The sequence below is a fragment of the Leptopilina heterotoma genome, unplaced genomic scaffold (genome assembly GCF_015476425.1).
Source record: "Leptopilina heterotoma isolate Lh14 unplaced genomic scaffold, ASM1547642v1 Lhet_125, whole genome shotgun sequence".
Taxonomy (NCBI): domain Eukaryota; kingdom Metazoa; phylum Arthropoda; class Insecta; order Hymenoptera; family Figitidae; genus Leptopilina; species Leptopilina heterotoma.
Window position 1 is genome coordinate 1,850,380 of NW_025110845.1, and position 22,529 is coordinate 1,872,908.

Sequence of the window (22,529 nt, forward strand, 5' to 3'; positions counted from 1 at the left end):
GATGTTCCCGCTAATAATAACCTGTTAATTGTTTAAATAATTTAGTTTTTAAATAATTTTTTACCTTTGGCTGTTGAAGTTGGCCAAACTTTGAAAATTGTGGTTGGCCCAACTTACGCATCTAAAGTTGTGCAAACTTTGGCGTCAGTCTTTGGACCAACCATTGAAATGTATAGTTGGCACAACATATGCATTGTAAGTTGGGCCAACTTCCTTATGAGTTGTCGGGCCAACCATCGTTGCCATTAGACGGCGAACCGTTATCATCTGTATGGTTGGCCCAACCTCTGGCACGAGAACTTGGACCGACTTTGTAAAAGTTGGACCAACTATGGGCCGACCAAAAAATCGCACCTGGGGACCTCAAAAACCCCCGAGTACCCAGATTCAAGCAAATTTTATCAATTTTTAACAATATTTTATGTTTGACCTCCATATTGGATCTACCATTTTGAAATTTAAAAATTCGATTTTAGATTCTTATTCATAAAAATAAAAAAAAACTTCTTTTTACCAAGTTGAATGAAAATTTATTAAAATTTGTTCAAGTTATTCAAGTTTTTACATTACTAATTTTATTCAAAACAAGTATGTAATCCCCGCTTTCTCGGCGCGTTTTTGAGACGCAAAGTATGCCTTTACTTCAAGCAGCAGTTTTACGGTCCTAGAACCGTAAAACTACTACTTGAAGCAAAGCCATGCTTTACCTCTCAAAACGCACCGAGTAACCGCGGATTACATTCTCGTTTTGTATAAAATGTCGTGTGTACCTCGGACGCACGCATTTCTCGTCCTCGCTTGTTTACAGTACTCGGCTTAGCCTCGTACTGCAAAATCAAGCTCGGACGAGAAACTTGCGCTTTGCGTCCTCGTTGCACAATGTACTATTGTAATGGTTGATTTTTTATTTTATATGATACATTATCAGTCAACAGGTTGATTGACTATACATCTACGAAGAATTTTTTTCAGTTTTTCCATCCCTTAAAACAGTAGTATACTTGAAATAACTTGTTTCTTAAACCTCGCTTAACTACAGTGGTGTTTACATTTACCCCGAATTTTAGGAAAATTTCAAAATCTCGGGGTAAATGTAAACAGTCAGTTTTAGGCGATTCAGGTGCATCAATATTTTTTTGTACCTCATAAAATTTTTCTAGGGAAGTAAAGTAACAAGTTCATGCAAAAGAAATCTGTCCGTTTTACCTTTTAACAAAAACAACTAATGTTTTTGGTCAAAAATAGATATTCCGTTTACATTTACCCCAATTGACCCTATGCCTGTTTATTGTAAATATTGATTTTTTAGTATGTACAAGGTTTATTAAAAAAGTAAATGGACGTACACTGCCGTCGGGAATTACCGGTACGGCTGAACGTGCACGGCCCAAAAACATGTCAATCACTGAGAAAACGATTTATTTGATTCAAAAAAATTTTGTTTAAATCAAACTTAAAATATCTTTGCTATACAGTCAAACAAATTTCAGTTTAATTCAAACATATTTTTTGGTTCATTTATAGAAATAATATATTCAATTCAAACAAAATTTAAGGTTGATTTTAAATTATTTCTAATCAACATTAAAGTTTAAATCAAACATAACATTTTTTGAACATATTCTTTGTTTAAACCAAAACAGAAAATATATTTGAATTAAACACAATTATTCAAACAAATATTATTTTTGAATCAAAGCAGTAGATATTTTCTATATATATTGGGATCTCATGAACCGATTAAGACTTTTAAATTCTTTTGGCCTTAAGTTAAAGATAAAACTTAAACCTATGTAAATTTCAAATTTTTTCTACAATTATTAAAAAATATGCCAAAGTTGAAAAAACTTCAAAAATAATTTTTTTTTTTGTAAATTTTTTTGAAAAGTTGACTAAAAAATCAATATTTACAATAAACAGGCATATATTATTAACTTTTTTAGAAATTTAATTTAAGTATTAATTAATTTTTAATGTAATTTTAAAAAATGTTGGCCCCTCGTTTATATAGAAAACTGTACTATTTAGGGGCCAAAAATCGGTTTTTTATTTTTTAAAGTATGAAGTACCCTTTCAATCATCTTGCAAAAAATATATGTTACTCTTAAAATGACTATTATTTTATAGAAAAAAATGGCGGTTGTGCAAGAAAAATTTCAATAAAAAAAATGTTTTTTAAAAAAAACTTTAAAAAAAATTTTTTTTACTGACTTTTTACTGACTTTCTTTGTTAGAATTTGGTCGAAAATTTTTTTTTTTTAACTGTTTATATTGTATTGTACAAAAATAATTTTTTCATGAAAATCGGTTCAACCATTTCGGAGGGAAAAAAAAAATTTTTTAATTTTTTTGAATTTTTCAAAAAAATTGTATAACTTAAAAACAAAATTTTTTTTTGAGTTGAAACTTGGTGATAATAAATCTCACAATAGTTCAAAATTATTCCCTAAATATGGACCCAATCCAAGAGGGGGCCATTTTTACATGCTTATACTGCTACGGCCTTTTTATAGCTTTCTTTTAATAGTTGTACGAAGTTAAAATTCAAGTCGGAAAACAGCACACTTGGGCGTTAAAGGGTTAAAATGCGCAAAGTTGAGGACGAGCTACTTCATTTGCAAAAACTGCAATTCTGAATAACTCATAATATAATTGATAATCTTATTAATATTTTTATTTAATTTTATTAATATTTCAGTGCAAAATTTTTATTTTATTTATAGTTATTTTTTTATATTGTTTATTTCTATTATTTCATTAATTTACAAGCTGTAAACAATAAAGAATCCATTTTCCTTTGACTTTTAACATGTTATTTTATTTTTTAATGGTAATGCCCTTTAAATTTCAAACATGGACCGACCTTGACTGTAAGGGCCAACCTGGACTATAAAATCTTTTTTTTAAATCTTTATAACTTTTTTATTTTAAAACCTATCAATTTACTTTGTACAGAAAAAATGTTCCTATTAAACAGGACTTTCCAACAATATACTTCAATTGACCAAATTCATTTTTAAAAAAAGTTATAAACAAAAGTCAAAATGTGGGCCGACCTCGACTATACTCCCCTATTGTCAGTTATTATTATTATTTATTAATAGTGTAGATTTCTTTCCGAAAGTTTTTAATGAATTGCAAGAATTTTGATCCATGGAAGGTAAAAATAACATAAAAAAATAAATTTATGTCTTATTTTTTGTTTATTTAAAAACAGCAACGTTTCGATGACGTGGGTTTGTCATCCTCTTCAGGCTAATTAAAACAATACACCAATTAAAAAAAATAATAAAAAATAAAAGTTAACATACACTATAATTTTTATAAACAATTTTTAAAAAACGGTCAAGAATAATAGTATTGTCCCAATCGAATTCATGACCCGGCCTTGACTGATGTGCACTCACAACGGATGTATTAGAATTATTACTTCTCTTATGTTTGTCAATGCGGGTTTTTAACATACGTTTCGTTTCACCTACATAACATACTGAACAATTTTTACAATTAAATTTATAGACAACATTTGTTTTAGACCACTTTTCGGTTTTGTCTTTTCCTAATTTTACAATTGATTTTAAATTTTTGTTGACAATTGGAATAGTTTTTATGTTATAAGGTTTCAAAATATTAGACAAACCAGCAAAGTCAGAGTAGTTGAAAGGAATGCATATTTTTGGAATAAGTTTATATAAATAAGAATAAGGATTAACGGAATTTTTATTATTATTATTACGAAATTTGATACTATTTAATCTAATTTAAACATGTTTTTTAATGAAATCAAGAGGATAATCATTATTGAGGAGAATTTGTTTTAACTTTGCTAGGTTGGTATTATGAAACGACGAATGAGAGAGTAAAATTGCTCTATCCACTAAATTGTAAACAATATTCACCTTCTGCTGCACTGGATGACCTGAATAGTAATTAATTAACCTACCAGAAGAAATTGGTTTTTGGTACCAATTACAAATAATTTTTTGATTATTAATTTTTAATGTAACATCTAAAAAGTTAATTTTTTCATTATCTTGAGTTTCAAAAGTAAATTGAATGTTATTATTATAAGAATTAAAAGTGTCAATAATTAAGTTTAAATTGTCTTTATGGATGCATAAAATAGTGTCATCTTCATATCTATAGTAAAATAGCGGGATGCAATTATGTTTATTTTTTAAATTATGGAGGCAATCACTCTCCAAGTCATCCATTACAATGTCAGCGAAAAACGAAGAGATCGGAGAACCCATAGGAGTGCCATCGAGTTGTTTGTAATATTCGTTGTTAAAAACAAAATATGTATTTTCAAAAAGGAAAGTGGTACAATTTAAAATATCATTAAAAGGTATTTTACAATTATTAATCGAAGACACTTTACGTTCAAGACTTTCTATAACTAATTTTAATGGTATTTTTGTAAAAAGAGAAGTAGCATCAAGTGAGATTAAAATATGGTCGTTGGGAACGACAACATTATCTAACTTTTTTATGAGGTCAAAACTGTTATTGATGTAAGACTTCGGTACAGGAATATTCTCTTTCAAATTATTCAACAAAACTTTTGCCAAAAAATGTGTAGGACTATTGATCAGAGAAGTTATAGGACGAAATGGGACGTCTTGTTTATAAATTTTAGGGAGTCAAAAACTTAAAGAAAAATATTTCAAAAAATTTAATTGGTTGATGTTAAAAAATAATAAAAAGAACTACGAACGATCAGATAAAAATAAATGGTTTGTTAATCTTACAAATGTAGACTTACCCAAAGATGTAATCGACGTTGCTTCTTTGGGTCCTAATTATAGTTCATCAAAAACTTGTTCAAAATATGAAATTGTAAATATTTTAAAGAACATAGAAACGACAATTAACATTTTGGATGTTGATAACGATATCAAAAATAATATTCGTCAAAAAGTAACACAAAATCTTTCCTCAAATTTAAACAAATCTTCACACATTCTTAAAAAAGATAGAATTTTTGCTAAAAAAATAAAATCTGCAAATAATTTCCTTAAACAAAATCCAGATATAATGATTACTAATTCTGACAAAGGAAATACTACTGTTTGCCATCATAAATCGACTTATTATAAAAAAATGTCTGACATGCTTTCTGATACTTCTACATATAAACGTCTCTCTTGTAATCCTTTAAGCAAACTTCAAACTATGACCAAAAAAATACTCCAAAATTTAAATGACAACGATTTTTTGAATTACAAATACCATAATAACCAACTGACATTGACAGACACAACTTTGCCAAAATTCTATGGACTCCCTAAAATTCATAAACAAGACGTCCCATTTCGTCCTATAACTTCTCTGATCAATAGTCCTACACATTTTTTGGCAAAAGTTTTGTTGAATAATTTGAAAGAGAATATTCCTGTACCGAAGTCTCACATCAATAACAGTTTTGACCTCATAAAAAAGTTAGATAATGTTGTCGTTCCCAACGACCATATTTTAATCTCACTTGATGCTACTTCTCTTTTTACAAAAATACCATTAAAATTAGTTATAGAAAGTCTTGAACGTAGAGTGTCTTCGATTAATAATTGTAAAATACCTTTTAATGATATTTTAAATTGTACCACTTTCCTTTTTGAAAATACATATTTTGTTTTTAACAACGAATATTACCAACAACTCGATGGCACTCCTATGGGTTCTCCGATCTCTTCGCTTTTCGCTGACATTGTAATGGATGACTTGGAGAGTGATTGCCTCCATAATTTAAAAAATAAACATAATTGCATCCCACTATTTTACTATAGATATAAAGATGACACTATTTTATGCATCCATAAGGACAATTTAAACTTAATTATTGACACTTTTAATTCTTATAATAATAACATTCAATTTACTTTTGAAACTCAAGATAATGAAAAAATTAACTTTTTAGATGTTACATTAAAAATTAATAATCAAAAAATTATTTGTAATTGGTACCAAAAACCAATTTCTTCTGGTAGGTTAATTAATTACTATTCAGGTCATCCAGTGCAGCAGAAGGTGAATATTGTTTACAATTTAGTGGATAGAGCAATTTTACTCTCTCATTCGTCGTTTCATAATACCAACCTAGCAAAGTTAAAACAAATTCTCCTCAATAATGATTATCCTCTTGATTTCATTAAAAAACATGTTTAAATTAGATTAAATAGTATCAAATTTCGTAATAATAATAATAAAAATTCCGTTAATCCTTATTCTTATTTATATAAACTTATTCCAAAAATATGCATTCCTTTCAACTACTCTGACTTTGCTGGTTTGTCTAATATTTTGAAACCTTATAACATAAAAACTATTCCAATTGTCAACAAAAATTTAAAATCAATTGTAAAATTAGGAAAAGACAAAACCGAAAAGTGGTCTGAAACAAATGTTGTCTATAAATTTAATTGTAAAAATTGTTCAGTATGTTATGTAGGTGAAACGAAACGTATGTTAAAAACCCGCATTGACGAACATAAGAGAAGTAATAATTCTAATACATCCGTTGTGAGTGCACATCAGTCAAGGCCGGGTCATGAATTCGATTGGGACAATACTATTATTCTTGACCGTGAATCTAATTACAAAAAACGTTGTTTTTCAGAAATGTTACACATAAAAAGTAACAAACACTCAATCAACAAGAAAAATGGCATTTTATATTTAAATACATCTTATTTTCCTATAATAAGAAAATTGAAATCATGACCTAGCTTTGATATACACTGTATTGTTTACACTTGAGTTCATTGACTTCAACGACAATGCCTTAGGTATTTTAATTTGTATTTTCGTTTAGTTTTGATAATTCGCTCGTCGTGAAATGTACATATTTATACCATCTGACTAGTTACTATGTAACTTTTTAACTTATTTTAATTTTTTACTAGGTAATTTTTTTAAAAATTGTTTATAAAAATTATAGTGTATGTTAACTTTTATTTTTTATTATTTTTTTTAATTGGTGTATTGTTTTAATTAGCCTGAAGAGGATGACAAACCCACGTCATCGAAACGTTGCTGTTTTTAAATAAACAAAAAATATGACATAAATTTATTTTTTTATATTATTTTTACCTTCCATGGATCAAAATTCTTGCAATTCATTATTATTATTATTATTTTTATTATTATTATTTACTAATTTTTAAGATTAAGTAACAGTTATGCCTTCACTGAAAAAACTATATTAGTTTAAAAATTAATTTAGGCAACTGAATTTACATAAAGGAAATAAACTAAACTATTGTTCTTAAACACTAGCTTTGTATAAAAATATTATAACATTTATTGACATAATTCTTTTTTATTTCGTACAAAATTAGAATAAGGAATCTAATAATATTATAATAATTAAAATGAGTTGTTTCAAAGTAATAATAATGTCGTTTATTATTATTATAAATGTTCATATTTTAATTTAGTAACTTATTTAAAATGTTTGTCCATTACGATTGGAGGGAAAACTCCCGCGTAACGATTTTTTATTGAATCTGATGAAGTTATTTTTTTTTAAATAGTCCGCCATATAAGATCCGTCATTTTGAATTTTCAAAAATGAATACTGAATTCGTAATCAGAGAGCCAACCAACTATTAAAGCATGTTGAGTTATAAAATTTTCTATGCATGTTCATGTTTTGGTACCGACTTATGACAGTTAAGTTAACTGCAGAAGGTTTAATAAATAAAGTTATAATAAATTTATTATTTAAAAGATTTAGATTTTTAGGAAGTCTTCTAAAAATATATGCAGCAAGTTTACATGAAAAGTTTAAAGCAAGTTTCATAGTAGATAACATTTTGAATAGACTATTTGAACAAATAGTTTATACAAAATGTTATCTTATATCAAACTATTTAATTACCTTGAAAATTTGCAGATGTAGATAAATTAGGTGTATTTTCCGATCCTGAAGATATATCTTTGTTGTTAACTATCTGAAACATTTAATATTATTTTCAATATTTAAGATTCAGTACTTTATTCTTACATACAAACAAAGGCCGTAGCAGTATAAGCATGTAAAAATGGCCCCCTCTTGGATTGGGTCCATATTTAGGGAATAATTTTGACCTATTATGAGACTTATTTTCACCAAGTTTCAACTCGAAAAAAAAATTTGTTTTTGAGTTATACAATTTTTTGAAAAATTCAAAAAAATTCAAAAATTTTTTTTCCCTCCGAAATGGTTTAACTGATTTTCATGAAAAAATTTTTTTTGTAGAATACAATATGAAAAGTTAATAAAAAAAAATTTTTCGACCAAATTCTAACAAAGAAAGTCAGTAAAAAGTCAGTAAAAAAAAATTTTTTTTTAATTTTTTTTGCACAACCGCCATTTTTTTCTATAAAATAATAGTCATTTCAAGAGTAACATATATTTTTTGCAAGATGATTGAAAGGGTACTTCATACTTTAAAAAATAAAAAACCGATTTTTGTCCCCTAAATAGTACAGTTTTCTATATAAACGAGGGGTCAACATTATTTAAAATTACATTAAAAATTAATTAAATTAAATTTCTAAAAAAGTAATTAATATATGCCTGTTTATTGTAAATATTGATTTTTTAGTCAACTTTTCAAAAAAATTTACAAAAAAAAAAATATATTTTTGAAGTTTTTCAACTTTAGCATATTTTTTAATAATTGTAGAAAAAATTTGAAATTTACATAGGTTTAAGTTTTATCTTTAACTTAAGACCATAAGAGTTTAAAAATCTTAATCGGTTCGTGAGATCCCAATATATATAGAAAATATCTACTGCTTTGATTCAAAAATAATATTTGTTTCAATAATTGTGTTTAATTCAAATATATTTTCTGTTTTGGTTTAAACAAAGAATATGTTTAAAAATGTTATGTTTAATTTAAACTTAAAAGTTGATTAGAAATAATTTAAAATCAACCTTAAATTTTGTTTGAATTGAATATATTAATTCTATAAATGAACCAAAAAATATGTTTGAATTAAACTTAAATTTGTTTGACTGTATAGCAAAGATATTTTAAGTTTGATTTAAACAAAATTTTTTTGAATCAAATAAATCGTTTTCTCAGTGATTGACATGTTTTTGGGGCGTGCGCGTGCAGCCGTACCGGTAATTCCCGACGGTAGTGTACGTCCATTTACTTTTTTAATAAACCTTGTACATACTAAAAAAAATCAATATTTACAATAAACAGGCATATATTATTAACTTTTTTAGAAATTTAATTTAATTAATTTTAATGTAATTTTAAAAAATGTTGACCCCTCGTTTATATAGAAAACTGTACTATTTAGGGGCCAAAAATCGGTTTTTTTTTTAAAGTGTGAAGTACCCTTTCAATCATCTTGCAAAAAATATATGTTACTCTTGAAATGACTATTATTTTATAGAAAAAAATGGCGGTTGTGCAAAAAAAATTTCAATAAAAAAAAATGTTTTTTTAAAAAAAATTTAAAAAAAATTTTTTTTTACTGCCTTTCTTTGTTAGAATTTGGTCGAAAAATTTTTTTTTAATAACTTTTCATATTGTATTGTACAAAAAAATTTTTTTCATGAAAATCGGTTCAACCATTTCGGAGGGAAAAAAAATTTTTGAATTTTTTTGAATTTTTAAAAAAAATTGTATAACTCAAAAACAAAATTTTTTTTCGAATTGAAACTTGGTGAAAATAAGTCTCATAATAGGTCAAAATTATTCCCTAAATATGGACCCAATCCAAGAGGGGGCCATTTTTACATGCTTATACTGCTACGGCCTTTGATAAATACATTTTTCATAGCTAGTTTAAAAAAGTAAATAAAATAGTTAAAAACTTATAAACAAAACAAATCTACTTTCTAAATTAGATTCCATGATGGATGGGTTTGAATTGAGTTCTACCCAACCAAGATTGAACTTTCTGTTTTTTTATGAATTTGTTTCTGCGATGTCTCTCGATTATTTTGAGCCAAAAAAAGAAAAATCTCATCCGTTTTTGAGAAAACTTATTTTTATTTTTAAATATTAGTCAACTTATTTTTAAGAAAATTAATCAAAAAAAGAACAAGCGGTAGAAATTCCCCTAATTTTTCTTACATGAAGTCTCAGTTTAGTTAGTTTCTAGCAGGGAAAAATATGGGAAACTGGTTAGGCCCTTTCATTTTCAGCAGACCCGTCTGTCTTCTATGAAACTCGTGGACCTATAAATATTCCACAATGGTAGAGGCGCCACTGTTTTGGGGACCCAAAAATGCATTGAAATATAACAGTTTACACAAAAGAAAATAATTAATTAATTAAAAAATAATATTACATTTAAATAATTAATTTTTCATAATAAATATCTTTAATGTAGGAAATTATTTGCTGATTAAGAATTTTAATTAAGGAAGATTTCGACTATATCAGCAATTAGTGACATCTATTAGACGTCGATTGAACTATTTGGTTTAGAGTCAGGTGTTATTCTTAAGATAATTATTCCGATATGGTTGTCGGTATATAATTATATTTTTTGAATTTAATTTTTGATCTGAAACAGATGCACAGTGCAGTCGTTCACGCAGCTTATTTTTTCAAAAAAAAATTTAATTCAAAAAATATAATTATATACCGACAACCATATCGGAATAATTATCTTAAGAATAACACCTGACTCTAAACCAAAGAGTTCAATCGACGTCTAATAGATGTCACTAATTGCTGATAAAGTCGAAATCTTCCTTAATTAAAATAAATATCTTTATTTATATTATTAAATAAAAAATATTTGCAGAGAATTATGTATGAAATAAATAATTTAGAAGTAATAAAAACAAATTTTATTTAAGCAGCAATACTTAATTCAGTTATATAAAAACTTTATTTTCTTGGAAATTTAACATTTAAAACTTTTGAATTGGATAAAATTAGATTAGAATTTTTTAAATTAATTAATTAATTTTTTTTCTGCCCATTTAAAAAAACACTTATTATGTTAGGACTGATTCTTTAATTTAATTACGTTTATAAATATTTATAAATAAGCAACAGAATACCCACTGTAGCATGCATTTATCCTTATATGAAATCAGTAGATATGCAAATTAGGTAAAGAGAGACATTCTAATGTTATTTACTTTCGAAAGAGGAAGAAAGCAATAGCGTTAGATTTTCTGCGTTATAAACAGAGACCGATAAAGATATTTAGTATCTAGAAAGAAGGAGACAGAAAGATATTTGAAAGATATATATATATATATATAATTTAAAGAGAAATGAAAGGTCTGCTCGAGTACCTGGCCTATTGTTTGAAGGGTTTCTTTTAACCAGTAGGCAGTCTATTGAGTGACCAGTGAGCCGAGATAGAGAGAGAGAAACTATGAATTAGTAGTAAGCATGAGTGCGAGTGAGATTCAAGCAAATTACATACAGAAGCGTTACTGTTGCACTCGTAGACGATTTTATACTTGAGTATATGTATATGTATATGGGGCATTCTCTTTAACATTGTAATTTTTCAAAAATTACAGCTTGTAATAGTGTCAACATTTGTGAAGTGACCCATCATTTTTAGATAGGTGAGTATTTTCTATGATTTTAACTTTTTTCTACTCTATACGATATAACAAAAATACAAGTTGAACAGTTTTTCGAAATTTTAATTTTTACAATAGTTATTGTTAATAATATTTTTTTGTATAAATTTCGAAATTATTAATTATCTATCGTTCTATAAAAGGAATCTATTTAAGTTTTGAAATGGATAATAAGGAATAATACTACTTTTGATAAATATTTGTCATTACCCAGTGGGCACACTTGTTCAAAAGACGTCCTAAGGATGTCTTTTTGCGGACGTCTTTTGGACTAGTACAAAAAGACGTCTTTAAGACGTCTTAAAGACGTCCTATTCATGTTCTATATGTCTTGGCCATTAGATGTCTTTAAGCTGTCTAAAAGACGTCTTTTTCATTCAACATTTGAAAACAGAAAAATTTCCATAAATAGAAAATATTATTTTCTAAGTTCAACTTGGACTTAGAAATTTATGAATGTGAAATTCATTGGAATTTTTCTAAGTTAAATTCATTTCATTGACAAGTGAGATCGTTAACTTTGTAGAGGTTCATATCTGTCTTGAACGGCTGAGGTGCTTAAGGCGCAGTGCTTCAAGCCCAAGGTACCCGAGTTCGATCCCAGCTTCGTAGGAATTTTTTCATTATTTCTCCACATTTTAGAAAAAATAAAATTAAACTTAAAATAAATTTAATACAATATTACTGAATTTCAACTTAAAAAATGTTATAAAAGAAATGTTTATTTAAGATCTGAAGGAATGTAAAAAGGACGTCCAAAAGACGTCTTTTAGACGTACTTTAGACGTCCTTTCTTATGTCTTTTAGACGTCTTTTAGTTGTCTTTTTGATGACTCAGAGACATTGCCATCATTGTCCCTGAATCGTCCGCGGACAAAAAGGGACGTCTTTTAGACGTCCCAGTGCCCACTGGGTATATACGATTTTAAAAATTGTGAAAATTATAAACAATATTTATTTAAACAATTAAAAATATTTTCATGTTCTTTCAACATTTTAAAAAACTTTTTTATTGAATATTACTCCTTATTTAATCACGAATAATTAAAAAAAAGAAAAGTGAGTATTCTTAATTAGGTAAAAAGTTATTCAGGTTTTTCTCTGAGCGCGCCACGCGCCATGCGTGACAGGCCTAAACGTCGTCCCGGGACGCAGTGGGATTTTTTTACAATTTACTGTTCAAAAATGTCTGCAGCCTACAATTTTTGAACGATTTGAGTGTTCTTTAATTTAAATTTAAGGGGAATAAATTCTTTAGACATCCCTCGAGTCGGATTTTAAAAATTTTAATTGTTTATAACTTTTTAGTTCAATTAAAGTTAACAAATTAATACAATTTTTTAAAAAAGGATGTTTATTTTCTTATTCCACTACTGCACATGATCTAAATCAGTTCAAATTAATCCAATATGACCACCAGGCAATTAATAAAACGTAAAATAATTTATTTAAAATGTTGTAAACAATATTAATTAACAAATAAATAACCTTGATTCCTCTTCACTAAAAAAGTTATTTTTCGCGTTTACTTTTTTATTTAGGTTCATGTAAACAATATATGTCCTTCTTGTTAAAAGAAAACTTATTTAAATTGTTATAAACATTGTTAATTAACAAATAGTTCATTTTTGTCCCTCTCCATTAAAAATATTTTTTACGTTTTTTTTATTTATGTTCATTTAAAGAATATGTGTTATTCTTGTTTAAAAAATAACATATTAAAAATGTTATAAACAATATTAATTAACAAATAGATAACTTTGATTCCTCTCCATTCAAAAAAATTTTTTTATGTGTAGTTTTTTATTTATGTTCATTTAAAGAATATAAAAATATAAGTATAAGTACTTATTATAAGTTTACATCCTTTTTAAAATAAGTAATTATACTTACATTCTTATATTTTTCAAATGGACCTAAATAAAAAACTACACGTGAAAAAAAAATTTTATAAAAAGGCTTGATCAAATCTCGGACGCATATTTTTATTGTTAATTTTTAAAATTGGATACTTTTTAAATTTTTAAATTTTGCTCTACTAATATGCATAAAATGTGTGCTCTGAAGTTTGATGTATATTGTGTATTCGGATAAATAACGTGAATTTTTAAAAATATTTTTATTGCATTTAGGATTTTCTTCTTGATAACAAACTTGGAAAAATATCTTAAATGGACTGTTTTGCCCTTTATTTCAAATGTGATAAAACATTAATATCTTTGTTATATATTTTAAAAATGTTTCATTTACACTCTAAATATGAATCAGTGAAATTCTACTTAAGATTAGTGAAATTTTAGTAAGAATCACTGACTTTATTCTGGCGAATTGAATTAGTGGAGTTTTATTAAAAATCGGTTGAAATTTACAAAAATATCAGTGTTTTTTACTGATTGTCCAATCAAAAAATTATTAGAAATTTCTGTCACGCATATTAAAAATTTCAGTTAATTTTTAATTGCCCAATCAGTGAAAAATGAATAAAATTTCAATTCAATGTTTCCTTAACCCTCACAAGCTCGAGCCGGGTCCCTCGGACCTGAAGGAAATTTTTTTTGATCTACTTCCGGTTAGGTAAATATTATTGGAAAATCAACTTCACGTTAGGCTTGGGGACGTAAAAACATACATTTTTCACCAGTATAAACAATTTTTTATTTATTAAATACTTTGGTAAAATTACCTTGTAAGTCGAACATGCGTAAGGGCTCAAGCCGGGTCCGAGGGACCCGGGCTATGAAAACTTATTTTTAAATTTCCATTTTTTATACAATATTGGATTTATTTATGGTATTTTTATCAATAATTGACATAATAAGTGATAACATATGCTTAATACATCAGTAAATTTAATAGAACAAAAATACAAATTAGAAAAATCTTCCTTAATAAGTATGTAGTTCGATTTATTCAAAATGACTCATTAAATTTATTAAACAAATTTTAGTTATAACTTGATTACTTTTTAATATTTAAAATTTTGTATCCAATTATATCATTAAAATTGTACTAAATATGGAAAATATGAAGCACTTTGCTATTAAATTTTATTTTTTATTGCATTAAAACATCCGGGTCCCTCAGACCCACCTTGTGTGCGCATTTCAAAAATCGAACTCGAGCCTGTGAGGGTTGATAGAAAAACAGCTATTTTTTGGCTGGAGTTTGAGAGTGAGGTCGTGATGGGTTGTAAAAATGACATGATGACGGTCGCGAGTGGTTGAAATACGATGATAACGGTCACTATTGGCTGAAATAATTTCAAATTTTTGTGCGCGCGCAGTTTTGAGGTTCTAATTTATTCCACGTGGTCGAGTGCGAGTATTATACATGAATACATGATACATGTTGAATATTACAAAATATAGAAGTAAAGAATAGGTGTTTTTTCCTAAATGTTCTTCATCATTCTTAATTCTTAATAATATGACAGGCACAAAAAAAAATAAAAAAGTCAAAACCCAGAGGTCACACCCCCCTATCCCCATGTTTTTGGGGTCGCTGAAACCGAATAAGACCATGAAAATTTTTTTTCATCGGCCATTTTCCCGCTACCACCCCCTTACACCTGCTCCCGGGGGTTGGAATTTCAGTTTAAAAAAAAGTGGAGTAGGGTGTCTATTCCTATGTTTTTTGGGTCGCTAAAACCTAAAAAGACTATCAAAAACAAATTCTTCCCTCCCTTAATCCCCTACAAGCCCCTTAACACCCGAAAGGTGGGTGGTCGAAATTCGAATTTTCACGAAAAGTCGATTACGGTGTCTAAACCTACGTTTTTTGGGTCGCCGAAACCAAAAAAGACTACCAAAATCAAATCCTTTCCACCCTCAACATCCTACAACCCCCTTTAATTAAAAAATAAGAATAAAGAGGATATAAGTAAGTTTTTAAAAATTGTGTGAAATACTACTTTTTAGTGATAAAAAATATTCTTTGTACGGAAATGCAATTAATAAATAAACATCTTTCCCGTCTAAATCACTAAAACATAATCTATTTTTTCAGCAATTAAACTTATAATAAAGAAATTTAAGTAACTTTCTAGAATCAGTTAAAAAATTCTTGAGTTTGCCTTGTTACATTAAAATATTAAAATTAATAAAATTGCTGAAATACTTTCAAGCACCCAGATTTTATTTTAAAAATATTTATGTTGTTTTTTTTAAAAAGAATATTTAGGTATAAAATTAAACTCTGAGAGTTAATAAACAGGTGTTATAATAATTGGATTATAGTTTCTGCATCTGTAACTTTTAGAATTAAATTTTAATAGTAGGGGAGAGTGGTCCTAAGTTGGCCGCCTAAGCAAATTGGTCGAAAATAGTAACAAAGTGAAATTTAATCACTTCGGCAAGTATATATTAGTGTTCAGAGATCGTTTTGCTATAATTTTGTGGTATTTAGAACGTTATAGAATGACTTTTGTAGTCTTAATACAATAAATCGTGAAAAGCTGCATTTTGGACATTTCAGAAATAGCGGTCCTAAGTTGGCCACCCCCTGGTCCTAAGTTGGCCACCACTTTTTTTCGCTTGAGTATAAGGAAGAAATGCATATTCTTTTCAATTACGCAGAAATTTTACAAATTTGATACATTTAGGAGAATAAAAACGCATTATTTAACTATTTTTGTTTAGAAAATGAAGCAATATTTTATTTCATTTATTTACAGTGGTGGATGGCTGTAGAGACAGGCGTTTTTGTACTTCATTTTTTCTAATGTTTTTTAAACCATCTTTTTTTGTTTTTTGTCTTTGTTTAATTCCTACGTTACACTTTTACGGTCTTTCTCGTGATAAAAAACACAAAAAAGAAATAAAACATAAATAAAAACAAACAAAAACAATAGGTGGCCAACTTAGGACCACTGTAGATTTTTACAAGTTTCAAATTATTACGCTAATAAAAAAAATTTATTTAAAAAATCAACAGAACCTCTTATTACAACATTAAATAAAGGAACTAGCGCACACACTTATTTAGAAATTTTTAATTATTTATCTCTTGTAGCTGCTCTCGAAAAAACAAGAAAAATCAAATTTTTTTGGTCAAAAACAATATTATTGTCCTCACAATGCGTAGAAGAATCTTAGATTATAATTAGGTCCATAAATTATATCATGGTTTACCAATATATCATACCACAAAATTATAGATTCGTCCAGTATACCATCTCTGAGAAATGCAGGGTGGCCAACTTAGGCCCACGGCCAACTTAGGACCAGTCTCCCCTAAATATTCTTTTTTTAAACAAAAACATTAATTTTTTAAAAATAAACTAGATGCTTATTTTAGCACTATCCAAAGATAATTAAATCAAGTAAATATTTCCGAAATTATATTAATTTTACTACTAATGAAATAATAGTAATAAATAATTTATCCCAGAATAATTTAATCCCAACAAAAACATATTTGATATTATATGAACACAATTAGTCTTGTAATATATATTAATAGCATTTCAATATTAAATAGAAGAGAAACCCTAATAAAAATATAATATAGGTACATTGTTGACTTTAAATTCCATGCACAGGGTATATATATATAAAGGTACACTATCGGTCAAAATTTAGTTTAAGGTGAATGAAAAACATTTCAAAACATATAAAGTAAGGAAACTAAAATTTTTTTCCTTTTGTGTTTTAAAAGATGATAACATTTTAAATAGAACAACATCTTTCAGAAGTCGTTTGGCCAATATTTTATTTAAATATTTAAAAAAAATCTTTATTTTCAATGTTTTACAAAAATTGTAATAACTTCTAAAATAATGAACGCTTTTTAATGATCTTAGGCTTATTTTAAAGATGATTTTCTACAGAATAAGAATTATTTATAGGCATTAACGGGTAATTTTTCTCAGAAAATACAAGTCATCAAATTTGGATTAAAAAAATTCAAAAACTTTTAAACAATCTTATTAACAGAAAAATTATTTTTAAAATATGAACATATGTTTTTATTTAATTAAGGTTTAAATTTAGGTTAAATTAAGGTTTTATTTTGTCTTAAACGGCTAGGAGTGGGCGCGCGTTGCGCGCCTTCTTAGTTCTAGTATACATAATAACGATAATAGCAGACAAAACTAGGCCTTCTACGAAAGTGGCGCTTCTACTGGCGTGGAATAACACAGCCCCACAAATAAAGAAAAGTACCCTACGCGAAAGTCCACAGTACCATACCTCTATGTATTTTGATGCGCTGAACACGAATCCGAAGTCAGATTTGCTCCATCACGTCAGGATTTTTTTCTAACCTCAAAAAACATGTCAGATTTTATGTAATTTATGTAAAATACAAAATTTTTTAAAAATTGATTAGATTTGTCTCAAACTTGTTTCTCGGGGTTTTTAAGATCGCTGATTACGAATCTGCAGTCAGTTTTTAAAAATTCAAAATGGTGGATCAAATATGGCTGCCAAATTAAAAAAATTTGTTGGATTTTCACTTTACTTGGTATATAGTGGTTTTCGGGGTCGCTGATTACAAATTTGCAGTCAGATTTTAAAAATTCAATATGGCGGATCCAATATAGAGCTCATTTTTTTGAAAATTGATTTATTTTGCTTTAAAATGGGTACTCAGTGGTTTTTCGGATCACTGATAACAACGGTAATGGACTCGTTTGTCTTCGAAAGACCTGTGCAGTGGTTTTCTTTTGAAGTTTACTCTTCCTGGAACAATATCCCTTTTTAGCATCCAACAATAGTCTGCCGTGATATTTACGTCCCATCTGCTTTGATATCTGCTCTCCATTTCGTTAATATCTTGATGAAACCGTTTCTTCTGTTCCTCGCTGTAGTCTTCTAAATTTTTGGGAAAGTAACTTAGATGTGAATGTAGGAAATGGAGCTTCGAACTCATCAAGCATCCCAATTTTTGAAAGTTTTTAATCATACCATTTACTATTAGTTCCCAATTCTCGCTCTTATTGTTGCCAAGAAAGTTTTTAATAACTCCCTTAAAACTTAGCAATGCAGCTTTCTCCTTTTTACTCATTACTGTGATAAATTTTTTCATCTTTTACTAGTTTGTGAATTTAAGGCCTAACAAAAATTCCTTCCTTAAATTTAGCATCAGATATCTCTGGAAATTTTTGTTCCAGGTACTTGAAACATTTCCCTTCTTTATCTAAAGACTTTACAAACTGTTTCATTACCCCTAGTTTAATATGTAAAGGTGGTGGAATTACCTTTGTAGGTTCAACTAGAGGTTTTTTTATAATATTTTTGGAACCTAGTGTAAAGAATGTTCTTTTGGGCCATTCTTTTTGTACGTAATGGTTTTTTCGATCTCTACTGTCCCACAAACATAAAAAGCAAGGTGTTTTCGTAGAACCTGCTTGTTGGCCCAACATGATACTTATAATTTTAAAATCTCCACAAATTTGCCAATTGTGTTCTTTATAATTGAGTAGATTTAAATCCTTTCATGGTTTAATTGATATTTGATAAATAAATGATCATGGGAAGGTAGATAATTGAATAAGAAATCCAATGTGTTTCGTCAGTAATGCGACGTTTCGTTGGCTAAGGTTTGCCAACCTCATCAGGCTAAATTTATTAAAAAACAGAAAAGGCACTTTAATATTTATAAAGGTTTTTTTAAAAAACACTATTTTTCACAATCAATAATATCCTACCTAATTCATTAAAACATAAAAATACTATTTTAATTCGTCATGAAGAATGAAAATTAAATAAATAAGTAAATAAATTAGAAAACAAAACACGACACATATTCCACACAAGAGATTAAATTTATAATTATGAGTAAGAAAAGAAGACATTCCTCTACAACGTCTCAGTGTCAACTGAAATAAAATTAGACACTGATATAAGAAAATCAAAATGATGAAAACTAAAAGAGTCAATGAACTGATATGTAAACACAGGTGGTCAGCAAGATATGTTATTGTTTTGTCATTATGGACATGAGTCTATACGTCTGAAAAGAGGAAAGAACGTTTTATTTAGAGTGAGAATATCTTCTTTTCTGTTAATAGTGGAATGATTTGTTTTTATATGGATCATTTCAGATATTCGTCGTTTTATAAAATTTTTTTCATTGTCCAAAACCTTCACATTTTCCCAATCAAAATCATGATTAAAATTGACACAATGTCGGTAAACTACAGAGTTGTCACTCACTTTTTTGTGTTCGTTTATGCGAGTTAGTAAGGATCGTTTCGTCTCGCCAATATATGTTGCAGGGCAGGTATTACAATCAAACTTGTATACAACATTTGTTCTATCCCATTTTTTTGTCGAATCTTTACCTAGTTTGATGATAGAACTAGAATTTTTGTTTATAAGAGGAATAGACGTGCAATTAAACTCTTTAAGGATATTTGACAACTTGAAAAAACATTTTTCATTGAAAGGTAAACAAACTTTTGGAATTTTACTATATATATTAGTTTTGATATTATTATTAACATCAGAAAATTTTATTTTATTAACACGAATCTTGATATGTTTTTCAATGAAGTCTAAAGGATAGTTATTGTTTTCTAAAATATTTTTAATTTTTTTCAAGTTGTCAAATTGGAATTTTTTATTGGACAATGAAAATGCCCTATCTACAAGATTATATACAATATTCTTCTTTTGCTGAAGTGGATGATCTGAAAAATAGTTAATGAGTCTATCTGATGAAATCGGTTTTTGATACCAATTTGTAATAATTTTGTTGTTGTCTCTGATAAGCTTTAGATCGAGAAAGTTAATAGAATTTTCCTTTTCTTTTTCAACAGTAAATTGTAATTTTTGATTGTAAGAGTTAAAAGTGTCAATAACCAGATCAACATGTTCTTTTTCTATGGCTAAAATTGTGTCATCCACATACCTAAAATAGAAAAGTGGAACACAATTATGTTTTTCTTTTAACTCTTTTAAACATTCAGTTTCCAGATCATCCATTGCGATTTTTCGGGATATCAAATTGTCCGCATACGTAACAAAATACATCTGCATTGCTGTAACATGTATGTTGTGAGGTTGACACTCCAAAAAGAACTTTTAAAGCGTCTGAAGTTTTTTTATTGTTTTGATTTTTGAAAGCCATGATATTTAGGAAAATGCCCGCACGCTAGAGATCCTGGTCCGATCGCAGGCGAGTCCACCGTCCTATAGGGGTGATAACTCTCATACTTCCCTAGGCCTAAGTATGAGAGCTTTCCAACTTTGACAAGGACATTGTCAACTCGTCGTCGGACACACTACGGTATCATCCTCACACCCTAACGTCCCCCTGCAAGGCAGCGCGCCTTCGCTGGCTTCGTTACTTCGATAGACAGGAAGCAAATCATTCTACACATTTCCTTTCGGGGCAGTTGTCATCGCCTGCTACATCTATCGAAGCATCAGGATTAATATTGTGCCAAAGCACAACGGAAATACAATACTGTATTATGTCCTAGCAGGCCTGCGTCCAAGATAAAAGTATTCTGCAATTGTTGAATTGAACTTCATCCAGAAATTATGCCTAATTCTCTAGAAATGTTCCTAGATGTCGTCTCGATAAATACATTTTAATTTAGGCATTCTGGTTACCTGAATGCCTTGAGTGTTACTAAATGTTAACATTCAATAATACCTGAATGTTACTGCATTTCCTGTTGCATAAAAGTTTACGAACACACGTTTCGAAACTTTTAAATTCACCGACTCCCAAAATGCTTGCATATCAAGTCATATTGGACCAGTTGTTAGAAATTTTTAAAGTCTGACTGCAAATTTGTAATCAGCGACCCCGAAAACCCCTATATACCAAGTAGAGTGAAAACCCAACAAATTTTTTAAATTTGTCCGCCATATTGGATCCGCTATTTTGAATTTTTAAAAACTGACTGCAGATTTGTAATCAGTGATTTTAAAAACTCCCGAGAAACAAGTTTGAGACAAATCTAAACAATTTTTAAAAAATTTTGTATTTTACATAAATTACATAAAATCTGACATATTTTTTGAGGTTAGAAAAAAATCCTGACGTGATGGAGCAAATCTGACTTCGGATTCGTGTTCAGCGCATCAAAATACATAGGGGTATGGTACTGTGGACTTTCGCGCAGGGTACTTTTCTTTTTTTGTGGGGCTGTGTTATTTATATTGGAAATTATTATTTTTGAACTTTCCACTTGGAACTTTTTTAAATCGGACATTTTGTATTTTGTCTCATTTCCTCTGAGTCATTTTATTATATTTTTAATAATAATTTGCTTTTACAATTTAATTATTTATAATTATAATTTGTACCGATGGTATATTACGTTAATGAGACTCCGTGGCTTGCGATCATCGAGGTTAAGCGACATCCAGTGCAGTTAGTACTTGGATGGGTGACCGCGCTTCGATTCACGCTATTGCCCGGTGTTTTCTCACTACTTTCGTAATATATCAAGCGGGAGGTTTGACGTCGAGGTATAATGATGTGCACTGTCGATTATTGTCCAATGCACACTGTTAGAACTCGGCAGTCGATAAACCGGTTGTACTCAGGAGAGGTTTTCTACAGTTTTCCCTCTTCTCTGGCGAGAAAACCCATTGACGGGTGGTCCAGGTGGAATGCGAGTACTCCTAATAAAGTCGGCTGTAGACGCAAATTAGGTAAATATATAGAAAATTTCATACTTAGAATGGTTATGCTTAATCAAAAAGTATTTCTCGGGGACTCTCGTCGAAGTGCGTAAGGCCAATAGGGCAGGAGTATAAACAATAATTATAATTTGTTACCTTAATTGTTAATTATTTATAGTTATTACAATTTGTTATTAACTTGTTTTTACAGTTAGTTATTATTATTTGTTATTACATTTCGCTTATTATTGTTACAATTTATTATTATTTTGTTATTATGATTCTGTTATTATTGTTACAATTTATTATTATTTTGTTATTATAATTCTGTTATTATTGTTACAATTTATAACTATTTTGTTATTACAATTCAGTTATTATTT

At 28.3% G+C, this 22,529-nt stretch overlaps 1 protein-coding gene across 1 annotated transcript in view; it reads right to left on the reverse strand.

Annotated features, from left to right (window-relative positions):
• LOC122512727 overlaps positions 1-22,529 on the reverse strand; it is a 772,233-nt gene that overhangs the window by 312,304 nt on the left and 437,400 nt on the right. The window contains 1 exon segment of the mRNA XM_043628757.1: positions 7,880-7,952. Coding sequence (XP_043484692.1) covers positions 7,880-7,952 — 73 coding nt within the window.